This window comes from Ochotona curzoniae, unplaced genomic scaffold (assembly GCF_017591425.1).
Source record: "Ochotona curzoniae isolate NIBS_2020 unplaced genomic scaffold, NIBS_Ocur_1.0 scaffold_4701, whole genome shotgun sequence".
Taxonomy (NCBI): Eukaryota; Metazoa; Chordata; class Mammalia; order Lagomorpha; family Ochotonidae; genus Ochotona; species Ochotona curzoniae.
Window position 1 is genome coordinate 43,207,847 of NW_024467122.1, and position 14,044 is coordinate 43,221,890.

A 14,044-nucleotide genomic window follows, 5' to 3' on the forward strand; every position below is an offset into this window, starting at 1 on the left:
CTTAACAATTCACACTGGAAATGTATCCTACTTCTCATTCAGTGGAACATATCAGATACCAGCATCAAATCCACACATCAGCAAATATCCATGGTGTGCCACCTGTTTAGTGCCTTGAACTATTCTTGACACCATGTGGTACAAAGCTGTCCTCACAGGACTTACAGCAGTGTAATTAAAGTTACCACATGCTTGAACCTGTGAGACAAAACATCTTCAAGAGCACCAAGGAGTGAACAGGTAACAAGTAGCATCAAAGGCATTTAAAATGGGAAGCATCAACTTGAGCCTGAAAAGTCAAGGTAGGATAACAGATAAGTGGAAAATTGTCTCAAAACTGACAGAACCAAGTAGTGGGGGTGTGGGGAAGGCCAGCACTGGGCTTGCTCTGGCACCAAGTGCCAGGCTGCATGCTGGTCAGGTGCGACCTGTTCTGAGGACAGCGACAGGTGGGCCCCTTGACTGGGGCAGTATGCCTGTCAAATGGTAACACAGGTGGCCTAAGGTGAGCTTAGGGAGGACAGACATCTCCTGTGGAGAAGGGCAAAAGCTCACTTGATCTTGATTTTCAGTATGAACACAGACCAGGAAAGCAGGGCCTCATAATCCTTCTGAGTTTTTGGGTTTTAAGCAGGAAGTCTCAGAAGAGTTACGACAGGGATAACAGGCTTGTGGTGGGCATGCACTCATAGTGACATTGCTTTTTGATCCTTCAATGTCGGCTCTTGCTGTCATTGTGAAGCAGAATTCACCAAGCATTGGCTTGTTTACTCAGTAATAGCGAATGTGAGCTGGGATTACAGCGGCACGAGACAGAAACAAACACTCAACCACGGGAAACTGTATTCAGTGTAGAATGATGACCTGCCTGCTGGCCCCATCCAGTGTCACAATAGCAGCCCTGGCTTCTTCCCTGCCTCCTAATAAAACTTACTAGTAAGACTAGACACCAAGATGGGAGAGTGGCTGCTATGCGAGTCACACACCATGAGGAGGGAGCAGGTGGTGAATGAAGAGGGCATGTCTTCCCTGCTGCAGCCGAAGGGACCCACCCTGCCTCCAGCTATATGCTCCCAACCTGCGTTCAAAAGCATGCATGCTTTTGCTTCCTGAATGCCCCTACACCTCACTGCTGCTGTTACTATGGAAGCCTGATATTCCTTTCGCCATCTACTTCCCTTACAACCCCCGGTAAATAAAGCTTTCCTGTGAGCAACTAAAAAAAACAAAAATGCAAAAATAACAAAAACCCTGAAATTCAGTGAATCAGAATATACAATCATTAAAAAGAATGAAATTTTACTATTTGCAGCACAAAGGTCCCTAATAGGGAATATCATGCTTAGTGAAATGAGCCAATCCCCAAAGGACAAATATTGTATGTTCTCCTTCTGATTTTAGGCAACCTTCATGCAAAATACAAAAGCAATAGATATAGAGGTAAACATACATGTACATATATTCACTTAGAGGAACTGTATAATAGAAACTATCATATTGAGAAGTGAAGATATAATGAATGTAGTATGCATCTCTACTCCTGATTCAAAGATGGACCCCCAATGAAACTGTTAAATATATCTTGACAATAGGATGCTGGACTCTCTGCCATCATCTATATCTATAATGAAACACACAGAATGATGGATTTGTAACTAGTTTTGAAGGAATGCAATTGTATCATAAAATACATTTTTTAAAATATAAAAAAATCCACATGAAAATAAAACACAACAAAACAAACAGAAAGAATATGTCAACCCTCTGTTTTTCAGAAATGCTTGATCGTTTTTCCTTGTTTTAATTAGGACTAAAAGCAGCACTTGGTTCTGTGACTCTAGGTTTTGTTTTTCTGTTCTTCTGACTCCTGCCTTTTCCATATCCTTAAAAATAACAGATGAGATGTAACAAGGCATATACATTAAAAATAATGGGGGATCTGCTATTCACTATACAGCTTGTTCAATCCTCTTGTGACAAGAAAAAAATCACTATTCATCTAATTTATCAGAAGATGTCACATTTTTAGGCAAGAGGCATATCTTTGCAGTTTAGATACAATGCATTAAATCACCCACTTAATATTTAGTCCAACCGCAATTCAAATTAAACACTCACTTTAAGGTTTCAGTTGACATTTGCAGGTTATAATTCTTCTCAGTTTCAGGGAGCTTTGAAAACTCCACAAGGCAGGGGTGTTGTCTTTTATTGTCATCCCGTATCTAGGTGACAAGAAAAGAAAGAATGTAATTTAAGTTCTGACAGCTGGTACTGCAATGAAAAACAGAAAGGAACATACTCTGAAGCATGGACCAGGCAATCCAATCAGTAGGACAAAGAAAGCAACTTGCTGACAAGCAAAGAGGCTGTCATCTCCCTAGCAGATGACACATCCTGTCCCCAAGTTTCCAATGGCTTGTATTTCGTGGATTTATTTCTAGACAGGTGTCTGCATTTAGAACATATTTTCCTAGAGAAGCAATTTTATATATGGTGGCCATGCTCTAATTTGCCTAAAAATATGTGTAATAAGTGTTAAATATCAGTAAGCTTATTGAAGTGGAAGCATTTTTTTAGTAAACCAAAGGACCACAGAATCTGGACTAGGCTTTAAAAGTTTTAGAGAAATGTAAAACCAGTCACAAATGAGAAGAACCACATTTGTAATTTCAAATTAGAAGGGCAAAAAGAAACAGATAAAAGTAACAGTGTATTTCACTAAACCTAGTAGAGACAAGATAGTATTATTTTAGTACTCAGGAAATTATTTGAGTCATTTTACAGAATTTTTTTTGTGCCAACTCTTTTAAACGCAGTATTTTGTACATAAAGCATATCCAGCCTAATTATTTCTTGAAGTGCTCAGTAATCACATGTAACTCACAGTTATAGTATTGGACAATGTGAATTCAGATATTAACTAACTCATTCATCCATTCAAAATAATGCCGAGTGCCTGTGCCCTAGGATAGGCACTGGACTAGATATTAGGAGTTCAATGTGAGCCCAGATAGCTCCAGGTTCATGAAGCCAACAGCTTAGAGTAGCATTAAAACAATCACAGAAATAAATGTGAAATTGCAATTGTAAATAAATAGTGGTCAATTACAGGGAGAATATTTCATGGTGGCTATAGAATCATGTACTGGAGTGCAGGGACCTCTACAGTAACTAAACTGGAATGTGTACCCTCAAAGTGTCAGGGTCCTGGAAGCATCAGAACTCATCTGTTCTTATGTCTTCAGACATGACCTTATACAAATCACAGGCCAAAGTAAATTTATACCATCTCTGAAAGATGCTTTCTGGTGAAGGTGATTTTCTAATCTCCTCTGAAAGTCCATTGATTTTAGGGATGCAGTAGACGAGCACCCTGGACAAGTTCTGAACTGAAACAAAGAATTGATCTGTTTCCAGCCTCCATGCAGGAAGCAGCTCTTTATGAAGGGAAGACAAAAAGTGAGTGTTTGAGGGAAGTGTGAAGAAGTGACTGTACCTGGAATTCCTCAAATAAAAGAAACCAGCCTTTGGCATTAAGGCAGGACATGGATGCCTGGTTTTGTTTGTGAAGAACTAATCTCCTAGGGGATCCTTCCTTTTGAATTCAATGAAAGCCATACAGGTGACAAGAAGGCTTTGGTTCATGAGGTTCTTGTACTCACTTGTTGAAGACCCCTTCCAGGTCACAAGGCAATACAACCTTCCATCCTGGCCATGTCTGGCCAGTGAAAACACATACCTTGCCAAAAGTCCAGCCAAGCTCTATTTTATTCATCCCCCAAAGCTCATGGATGTTTTCAGCCAGTCTGTCTCGGATCTTCTCTAGGTGAGGTGGCAATACAACCTAGAAGTCAAAATCAAAACTGTAAGAATCAAATTGTACCGAAATTTGTTACACACAATCTCTGGGAATCAGGTGCTATTTTTGCCTTCACAGGTCTGTCACCCCCTAGAGGCTGCATGGTTCCAAGCACACTCTCCTCTCCATACTTTGAGCCTCCTTGCTGCCTCTCTGACCATCTCCTCTGACTTCGACTCTGCAGAGTTTGGGTTGTACAACATTTTGTATGCTTCCCTTGTCTTATTTCCCCACTGCAGACACTGTCCTTGGGAGATCTCGCTGCTCCCAACTGCAGATAATCACAATTTGTTCTATCTCATGTCATGGTTTCTCCAGAAGTTGGCACCCATGGTTCCAACTTAAGTTTGTTTTTTTTTTTTTTAAATCTAAGAGAACTCATGTTACACACAAAATCAAATTCTCCACCTTCACCTCAGAACTTCTCTCTTTCAATTTTTGGAAAGTGGCCCACTTCTTGGAAGCTTGGAAGTTGCCTCTTGGAAGAATCCTCTCCTATCTACCACTCAATCCCATTGTTTTCTCCCAGGACAACTGCAAGAGTCTCAAAATCGGCCTCCCCATAAACTCATCAATCTGCTATCCCCACTGCAATCAGAGTGAGGAGTGTAGAACAGCAGCAGAAAACTACACTAAAGCACTCTTCTATTTAGTGTTTCTCTAGTGTTCCGGGACATTTCTCTGATGAGACCAGACGCAATTACTGAGCATTCAGCATTCCTCAGTCCTCTCATTAGAATCTCCACAAACATACACTGTTCAGAACTCTTGCAATCACCCCAGAAAATCATATTGCTCCATGGTTTTGGGTGCTGGGATCTGAAACTTATACTCTTGCTGGTCCTCCCCCATCACACACCTCATATACCTCTGCTTGCCACTTGGCAATCATCCTCCGTATTTATGCTTCTCAATTTCTCAAATGTCAGAAACTTTAGGAGGCCACCCATGAGTGCCTTCAACAAGGGCAGAAACTTAAAGCCAAGTAACGTTCTACTTTATCATCATCATGATTGTGTTATGCTTATTGGTTGATAAATCACAAGAAGTTGGAAATTTCAAATAAAAATCCTGATGTGCACTTTATTGGACCGTTTGCAAATTAGGAAAAGCTGGATCTACACTTTTTGAGAAGCAGCCATCCACAGTGGAAAGTGCATGTGACACCTGCTTCAGGTCTGCATCACCTGTCTGGGCCCGGAATTCTCTGCCCTTTTATCAGATACTGATATTCTCATTGTTAAAAACAAAATCCTGGGCCCGGTGCGGTGGCGCAAGTGGTTAAAGGTCCTCTCCTTGCACGCCTGGGAACCCATATGGGCGCTGGTTCTATCCCGGCAGCCCCGCTTCCCTTCCAGCTCCCTGCCCGTGGCCCGGGAAAGCAGTCGAGGACGGCCCAAAGCTTTGGGACCCTGCACCCGCGTGGGAGACCCGGAAGAGGCTCCTGGCTTCGGATCGGCATAGTATCGGCCTGTTACGCTCACTTGGGGAGTGAATCATCGGACGGAAGATCTTCCCCTCTCTCTCCTCTCTGTATATCTGCCTTTCCAATAAAAAATAATAAAAAAATAAATCTTTAAAAACAAAATCCTGACTATTTTGGGTGGTAAGGTGCTTGTGGAAAAAAATACTGGTGAAAGGAAGAGTATATCAAGCTAGTGATATCTAAGAAGATTGCAAACAGCAATAAGAAATTTTTAAAAAGTTAAATAGTATTCGTCTTTCAATAAAAAATCCTTTTATAAATGGCTTAGTTTGTAAAAATTAAATCAAGTGGCATGTTTCCATAAGGAGAAAAGTGAGGAAAGTTATTAGCAAGTTACAACTGCACTTGGACTGTCCTAGTTATCTTAGGCAATCTGTTTATGTGCTCCTTAGCTGAGCATAGTCAGAAAGAAGGTGGGTTTGTACAGGTCAGAGGAATTACATTGCCTCTGTGGGTGGAGAGAAAGGATGTGGTCAGGAAAAGGCATCATCCACAAATAACCCCCAGGCAAAAATTTAGTGACCTCGGCTGGTGACTACTTAGAACAATGTTTTGAAAACTGCTTCTTGGCAGTCTTCATGGAACCATGTTTGGAGCTGGGTTCTTTTCTCCCTGTGCTCAGAAAGGCACTGGAAGAAAGCTTGGACAGGGCGAGGCTTAAGTGTGCTAGTTAACAATATTGTATTTACAAACTGATAAATGTGCTCTAGGGAGGAGAGAGGGTACCTAATATTTGACTTCTCTCTTGATGAAAATTTCAGAGAATGAGATTCTAAAAAATTATAGAGACAACAGATCACACCTACCATTTGCTTTCCTGGCAGCCAGGATCCATAAAAATTTAATGTTGGGTCCAGACATCAAAGGTGTTCTGGTTTGCATGTTTATTCCTGCTCATTGAGATCTAAATCTTCAATTCTCCATGATTGGAGGATTCAATCTTGGGAAGTCTTCTTTATCTTTCTCATCAAAAGATTCCCTCATCCTTTGAGTTCTTTTGGGCTAATTTCTTCCAGGAAGCCTAGTGCACATGGCACTCACACGTCTGGTTACCTGGTAAGAAGAGGCAGCCACAACAGGGGTAGCCCTCCTGGTCCTACCATCTCCTGATTGGGCACTGGCTGCATTGTGTCTACAGAGCCACTCTGGCTATATTGTGCTCTCAAGCTTGTGATCCAGGAAGGAGAGTAGATTCTGCCACCATGGCACAATGAATAGTTGATCCAAAAGCATTTAAGAATCAACTGATGCCTAAGAGGGCTTTTTCTGAGCTTTGTTCACTAAAGGAAGAGCCATCTAAAGAACTCAATGGGTTCAAAGAACTCAAGGGAAGGACTGACACATCTTACCAGGAAAAAACACTCACCTAAACAGGTGCTGTCTAAAAGCTACTGTAGTCCCATCCATTCTTCTATTCTTGATCATCCCCAAAGGTCATTTGTTTTCCCCTCCCTTTCTCTATTGAAATAGGATGTGAAGCTCCATTTTTTGTCCTCTTTCTGAATCATGTTGGTTTATAAACTCCAAACTAAGCAACTAAAATCCATTTTAAAATTTTGTCATTTGCTATTTTTTTAGCCTATTAAATTTACATGTTTCCTGCAGAACTTATGAGAGTAGAAGAAAAATTTTTCCTTCTTTGTATCTATAATACACAAAATGAGAGACTATGCAATTCTTTACCATGTCTGGCTAACAAACTCTCCCCATTTCCTGTCAATATTCACTATCCACTCTACCCTTCTACATTTAAATTGCTGCAAGCTGAGAAATGCTGCAACTACTATTTTATGAGAATCCACAGTCATTAACTGCAGGAGGTAAAAGGAAAATGCAGAAACATGTATACATCTGAATATTATGAGCACATACATACCACAGATATTCCACAGGCAAAAAGAACTGCATTAGTATGCACTGTTAACCTCCAATACCTTTTCATTTATTTTCTCTTACATCTAGAATAGTGACTCAAATAACACTGATATGTAGAAAATGGTATTGCATGCCCCTTATCGTAATATGTTTCTCAGATTAGCATCTAGTCTAGTGACTAAGAATTTGATTTAGTAGGTACCCATATCCCATACCGGAATACCTTGATTTGAGTTCTAGCTTCCTGCCAATGCCTATTCAGGGAGATGGTAGAAAATAGTCTAAGTGATTGGATCTCTGCCACACACATTGGAGACTTGGATTGAGTTCCTGGGTTTTCTGGTTCCAGCCATCATGGGCACTTGGGAAGTGAACCAACCCATGAGAGCTCTCATTCCTGTTACATCTCCCTAGGTGTTCCTCCCTACTTAAGATTAAGGGCTCCGAATTAATTCCATCACCTCCACACAGATTCTGGAAGCATTCATGACTCTAGCATTTATCTGTGCATTTAGTCCATTTTGCATTTGTTACATTCAGCATTTTAATACATTTGATTCTCTCAACTCAGCTGAGAATGGTCAGAGGTACTGAAAGATTTTTGCCTGTCCAACACAGTACAGTGCTTTACATGTAACAGGTATATATATGTTCATGCATTTAAAAATCTTGTAAAGAACCCAACCTGTACTTCTGATAGAAATGAGTTATAAAATTTGTTCATGGGGCATGCAAAGCCTGTGAAGTCTATAGATGGCATGCAGACAACACAGAATGAATTGAACATCACCTGCATGGGTGCCTCTCATTGACAATGTGAGCCTACCTGACTGGTGTCTATGGGGCATGGAATGAAGGAAGCTTGGGAGAGGAACTGGGTGGTGCCCAACAGATCTCTAATGCCCTCAGCATCACGTTTATATTCTTTGACAGGTTCCAATCTCATCTTCTCTTTTGGAAGTAATGCTTCATAGCAAGGGGCATAGCCAGAAGGAGGCAAGAATTTAAATTCTCCATGACGTCCACCCATGAGGAACCGTACCCTGTGTCATTTGAAGAGAAGAATAGAGAGGTCAAAAAGAGATACCAGCCCATTTGGAATAAATGAAAAATCAAAGATGAGATTCCGCCTTCCATCCCCCCCAAATGAGATTGTTGGGAAGCTGAATGCCGATGCACCATAAAGTATGTAATAGAACCGTAGACAGATAATAGAACATTAATGCATGACCCACAGGTGACACACGCCATCTGAAACTTAAAGTTATTTGGGGTGGTATGTAGTTATGGTGCCAGGCTTTAGTACCTGGTTCAGCTCCTGACTTTACCTTCTGCCTATGCAGAGCCTGGGGGGCAGCAGGTAGAGTAGTTGGGTTCCTGTCACCCATGTGGGAGACCTAGATTGGGTTCCTGGTTCCTAACTTCTGCCTCCCACCCCAGGAATGTGGGAGTGATCCAGTACACAGGAGCATTCTCATTTCTCTCTCTCTTCCTCATTTATTGTAAAAGCTATTTATATGCATACATAATTATCACCAGGTTTTCATTTTATTTATTTTGTAGAGGTTTAGTTAGCTTGATGAGACAGAGAGAGATCTTTCATCGGCAGGTTCTTGTCCCAAATACCTGTAACAATCAGTTCTGGCAAAGCTGAAGCCAGAAGCCAAGAGTTTCATCTGGGTCTCCCATGTGGGTGGTAGCTGCCCAAACACTTGCAGCATTTTTGCTGTTTTCATCAGACCATTAGCAGGGAGAAGTAGAGCAGCTGGGACACAAATTAGCACCCACATAGGATGACAGCGTCACAGGCAGCAGCTTTGCCTGCCATGCCACAATGTAGGCCCATCACTGGGTTTTTAAAATCAAGTTTATCTTTACTAAGTGAATATTATGGGTATCACTACAACAATGACAAAAATAACAGCAATAATGATGACTACTTTCTTTAAAGGTCATATTCTGTGAAGATCATACTGAAATTACAGTAGGAGACTTGAAAATCATCTAGCTATGCATACAGGAGCTAATGGAAATGTGATGCATCCACCTGAGAAAATAGCAAATTCTTATTTTAAGATACATACCAAAGAAGCAACAGCAGAGTATGAACAAAAATGGCATACATGGTGAATGATATTTAATAAAAATGATACACTGTAGGGGCTGGCATGATGGATTAGCATTCTAATCCTCTGACTGTGGCATTGACATTCCATATGGGTACTGGTTCAAGTCCTGGCTGTTCCATTTCTAAGTCAGCTCCCTTCTAATGGTCTGGGAAAGCAGCAGAGGATGGCCAAAGTCCTTGGGCTCCTGCACCCACATGGCAGCCCTACAAAAAATCTGTCACTCCCAGCTTTGGCCACATGGGTAGTGAATCAGCAGATGGAGCATTTGACTCTCCTGTCATTCTTTCAAGTAAAAAATGAATCTTATATATATCATATAGTATATGATACACTGCAGATAGAGCCAGCAGTTCTCCAAGGTAGGCTCCCACATCTGGGTAACTCTGGGGAGGCAGATGTAGTGGGCAGGATGGGCGCAAGAGTTTGCTCAGTAGGATGCCAGGGCCTTTCAGAAAGACACATTCTACAGCTGGTATCCTGGCCTAGCATCTTGGCCCACACTGGCAGTGCTTGCTGAGTCCTCCCAAGGAGCAGAGAGGTACTCTCAGTAGCTCATAGTAACGGAAGGTAGGCACAAATGTTCAACACAGAGAGGTCTTCAGTAGTTTAATTCAGCATCCTATCTAAATCTGAGTTTTATGTACAGAAGTTAAGCTTGGTATTAGGGTTAGAAACCTGCCAGGGAGAAGGTGGAAGTCAGGTATTTCAAAAGGATATGTTTATGATCCCTGGTTTGTAACTAGACACAGGTTTCACAAATCAGCTACAAACCCCCAAACTGCTAAGGAAATACAGCCACAGTTTTAAGAAAGCAAATTATATAAGACAGGTATCCCTTTAGCTACACAGAAAAAATTTCACACAGGAAAAACCAACATATACCTTATGTCTTCACACAGCATCCTGCCCTTTCTCTCTATCCCTCCATTTAACAAATACTTACAGAGGCCACACAACTTGCACTTGTTTTTTGCTGGCAATGAATGAGTTACATAGTGGCCCTGGAGTCACAGAGCAAATCTTCTAGCAGGCCCACAGGCAGAGCGACCAACAAGAGATAGCCAATGAAAGTAAAGAGGGCAATGGGAAGTAACTTAGCGAGAGGAGTGGCTCCTGGAAATGGTGCCAACAAAGTCCTCCCAAGTTCACCCTGAGAGCTAGAGAAGTGTCATGTTGGTGAATGCAAGATCTCAAAAAAGTAGATTCTTGGTAGAGGAATGAATGCCAAAGCCCTGAGCTAGGGAAGAGCCAGAGTGGTTAACAGTCAGAGGGGCAGGGCATGAGTGTGATGACACGAGAGGTGGGAAGGGCAGGGCTGTGTCAGGCAGAGATCTGTGGGCCCTGGCAAAAAAATGGGAATTTCTCACCATGCCAATGGGTTTTCAGTTGAGCAATTAAAAAGGTTCTTGTAGCTTCTTTGTGTAGATAGGCCAGCGGACCAACTGGGAGTTTGTTCCTGCTTAGTCACAGGGAGATGAGAATGGGTAGACCATGGCTATCTCAGGTATGTTGTGGAACTAGAGTCGTGAGGAATGGCAGATGAATCTTCTCAATGTGTGGATGGGGTTAGGACTTTGCAGAGCTCTCACACAACACTTTCTACTAGATCCAGTCTCTTTAATTGGAACCTGCTGGGAGGGCACTCTCACAAGACAATCTCAGTACTGGCTGCCCAGTTGTGATTGTGGGACTAGCTTAATCATGAAAATGGGAAGCAAAAAACCTCTCCAGCCTAGAGATGTCTTTCTTTTCCTTCTCAGTAAGAATAAACACTCCATCCAACAGCACTTTGTGAAATCTTGCTTGAAATTAATTATGCAAACCATACAAACCTCCCACCTTCCAATTTTAATGTACTACACAATGAAATAGAATTAGAACCTACATTGCCCCTAGTGAGTGCTCCTACACAAAGCATTACATAATAGTGCATGATTTATGTGTATTAAGCATATGAACAATGACATTAAAATGAAATTGAGTCATTAGCCTGCAGTGTTACTAATTTTGTGAACCTTCAGAAAATACTGAGCTTTGAGATTTTTGTTGAGAGCTTCCAAATTCAACTGCAAAATAATGGAGAGTGTTACTGACAGGTTGAAACCACACGATAAAACTGGATCTTTGGAGCAAAGAATTTGTGTGGGAAGTTTTCTTTCTTCCTCTTACCACTGAGCCCCCTTCCTGTGAGAAGCTGAATGCTGGGAGCATGTCCAGCAACACATTCTGTTACTCACTAGGATAGTGATTCCAAGAACATATAAATGGTTTCTTATGAGGGCTTCTGAAAGAGCTTAATTATTCATGAGACCTCTTGCCAGTTCTGTTTAGTTGCAAAATTCCTCTTCTGTTTTAAAATCTGCTGAGTAGATAACAAATCAAGAAAGATGGAGTTTCATGTAGTACTTAAGGAGAATAATATTTTCTGTTTTTATATTCAGTTATTATAAAGGAGAGTGCTTAATTTAGCTGTAAATCTTAATCTTCTCTTAATGGCCATGAAAACTGTGAAATGAAAAATTAAATAGGCAAAATCAATGTTTGCTGCTTGCTGAAGCTTTTGTCATCAAGCACCGTTGTTATACCCTGCCCAGTGTGTGGAAGAGAAGATCCTGCTGGGGTGATTAAAAAGGTTCACCCGGCAGGATCTTTTCTTGCACAGGTGCTGGTCCTAGTTTAGTCTGGGGGAAGGGATCTAACAAATTCCCTCCAGCACTGGTGGTGGTTCCTGCACATCTGTCCCTGGAAGACTCAGATTGACAAAGTTAAGGGAAATAATTAGGGACAAAATGTGTGTTGGAAGGGAACAACCAAATGAAGGAAACAAAAGAATCAAACCCCACCATCATTATTTGAGTATAATATTTAAGTGGGCTCCTCGCTCTCAGAGTCTTGGCAGGGATCTATGGTCTATGAAACCTCAACTCAGATAATGCTATCTTCTTACCCTAAAGTGAGGTACAGAGCTTAACCTAAATGTCATAAAGTCGGGTCTACCAGCCCCAGCTGACCACAGCACTCCAGGCTGCAAATGCAGACTCTGCTTGGAAAGCAAATTTAGAAAGACAGGAATGTTCTGCAACTGATGTCACATGATGTAGACTTCAAGGAGCTACTCAGAGGCTTTGGAAGTGTTCCTGGAGCATAGTGTGGGACACATTTGCATGGTGACAGAGTGAGGAAGTGCTGTTTGTAGACAGCTGCCCTTCTACTCAGAATGCTGCCAAGGACTGTGCCCTAGGCTCCCCGCAGGAGTCCACTGCAGCCATTCTGCAGGGGCTCTGCTCAGAAAGGCAAATGACTGAGTGGTGGAGGACTGCAGAGGGAGGTCTGGGGCCAGCTGCACAGAGCAACCAGCTGTGTCAAAGGAACTGCGGTAGGTTGAAATTCACCTATTACAACCACTAAAACACTCCAGCAAAGAACTGGGCAATAGTTACACACCTGTTACTTGAAGACTGGATGCCACATGACCACAGCACCAACACTGTAGGATACACCTATCCTCCAGTCCCTCTCTTCCTCCAGACTCAGTTCTAGAATGCTCTGAAACAGAACTGGCCAATGCAAGGAGGCAGACCAGAGGGGGAAAACACTTGACAATATTAGCAGACCTCAGCATGGCAGGGTTCAAAACCTTATCTGCATACAGATCAGAATTTCTAGTTCAAACAGAGGAACTTCTAAATTCTTGACAAGATGGTTCTTTCTAAAAAGAGCAATACAGTCTACATATTGAGTAAAGCAACCAACTGTGATGCTGGCATTCTATATGAACACTGATTCATGTCCACCTCAAACCAGCTCTCTGCCGATAACCCGAGAAAAGTAGAAGAGGTCTCAAATGTTAGGACTGCTGCCACCCATGTGGGAGACTCAGATGAAGTTCCTGGCTTTTAGCTTCGGTGTGGACCAGCCTTGTCTGTTGTGATCATCTGGGGAGTGAGCTAGTGGATGAAGATCTTTCTCTAACTCTGACTTTCATATAAATAAGTCTTTCAGAAAAATTAAAAGGACAAGTCAAGCCCCTGGATCCAGAATTGATGCAGGGTCAGAAGCAGCTATCATGAATTTACAGGGAAAGGAGAAAAAGTAATAGTTGCGCCTCCCTAATTCACTTTTCTCAATAACTCTACTATCTGGCACTTTGGGTTTATCTTCCAAATCCTTTGCCTCACTTGCAAATGAGAAATGTCCAATTAGGATGTAAATCTCCCATCTCTAGATGTTCTTTCCTGCTCCTTAGGTTTTACTGAATCTCCCAGCTTCTCCCCCAAATGACACCTAAAAAAGAAAACTGGAGAAATAGGTTCATTAAAATTAGTTGTTCTTTATCTTCAGATTTTTCTGTTAATGGATTTAAAAAATCAATTGCATTAATCAATGCAATCTCTTCCACTAAAGCACATGTTGTGTCATCTTACAGGGTTCTTCCTAGAACCCAGACATTCCATCAACTCCTAAGGAAGATGTGCTTCTTCCTGCAGGATTTACAGCAAGTAGCTGTGCCCTTGGATTTTTTTCACATGAGATAAATAATTGCTTCAGTAACAGCCACTTGGGAACAGTTATGTTTTAGGATTCAAAGACAAAAGATTTTATTTACTTGATTAAATTTGAAAGTATAGTGCAATTTACATTGAAAAAAAAATACCCCTAATATTTTCAGGTTCATTTCTTGCGATTTGCACACTT

The 14,044-nt window shown here is 41.6% G+C and overlaps 1 protein-coding gene across 3 annotated transcripts in view; it reads right to left on the reverse strand.

The window, feature by feature from the left end:
- RYR3 (ryanodine receptor 3) overlaps positions 1–14,044 on the reverse strand; it is a 507,269-nt gene that overhangs the window by 193,771 nt on the left and 299,454 nt on the right. For all 3 annotated transcript variants that reach the window (XM_040969180.1, XM_040969181.1, XM_040969179.1), the window contains exons 20-22: positions 8,047–8,263; positions 3,740–3,844; positions 2,119–2,222 (exon numbers count right to left, since the gene is read on the reverse strand). In XM_040969180.1, the coding sequence (XP_040825114.1) occupies positions 2,119–2,222; positions 3,740–3,844; positions 8,047–8,263 (426 nt within the window). The remainder of the gene's footprint in view (positions 1–2,118; positions 2,223–3,739; positions 3,845–8,046; positions 8,264–14,044) is intronic.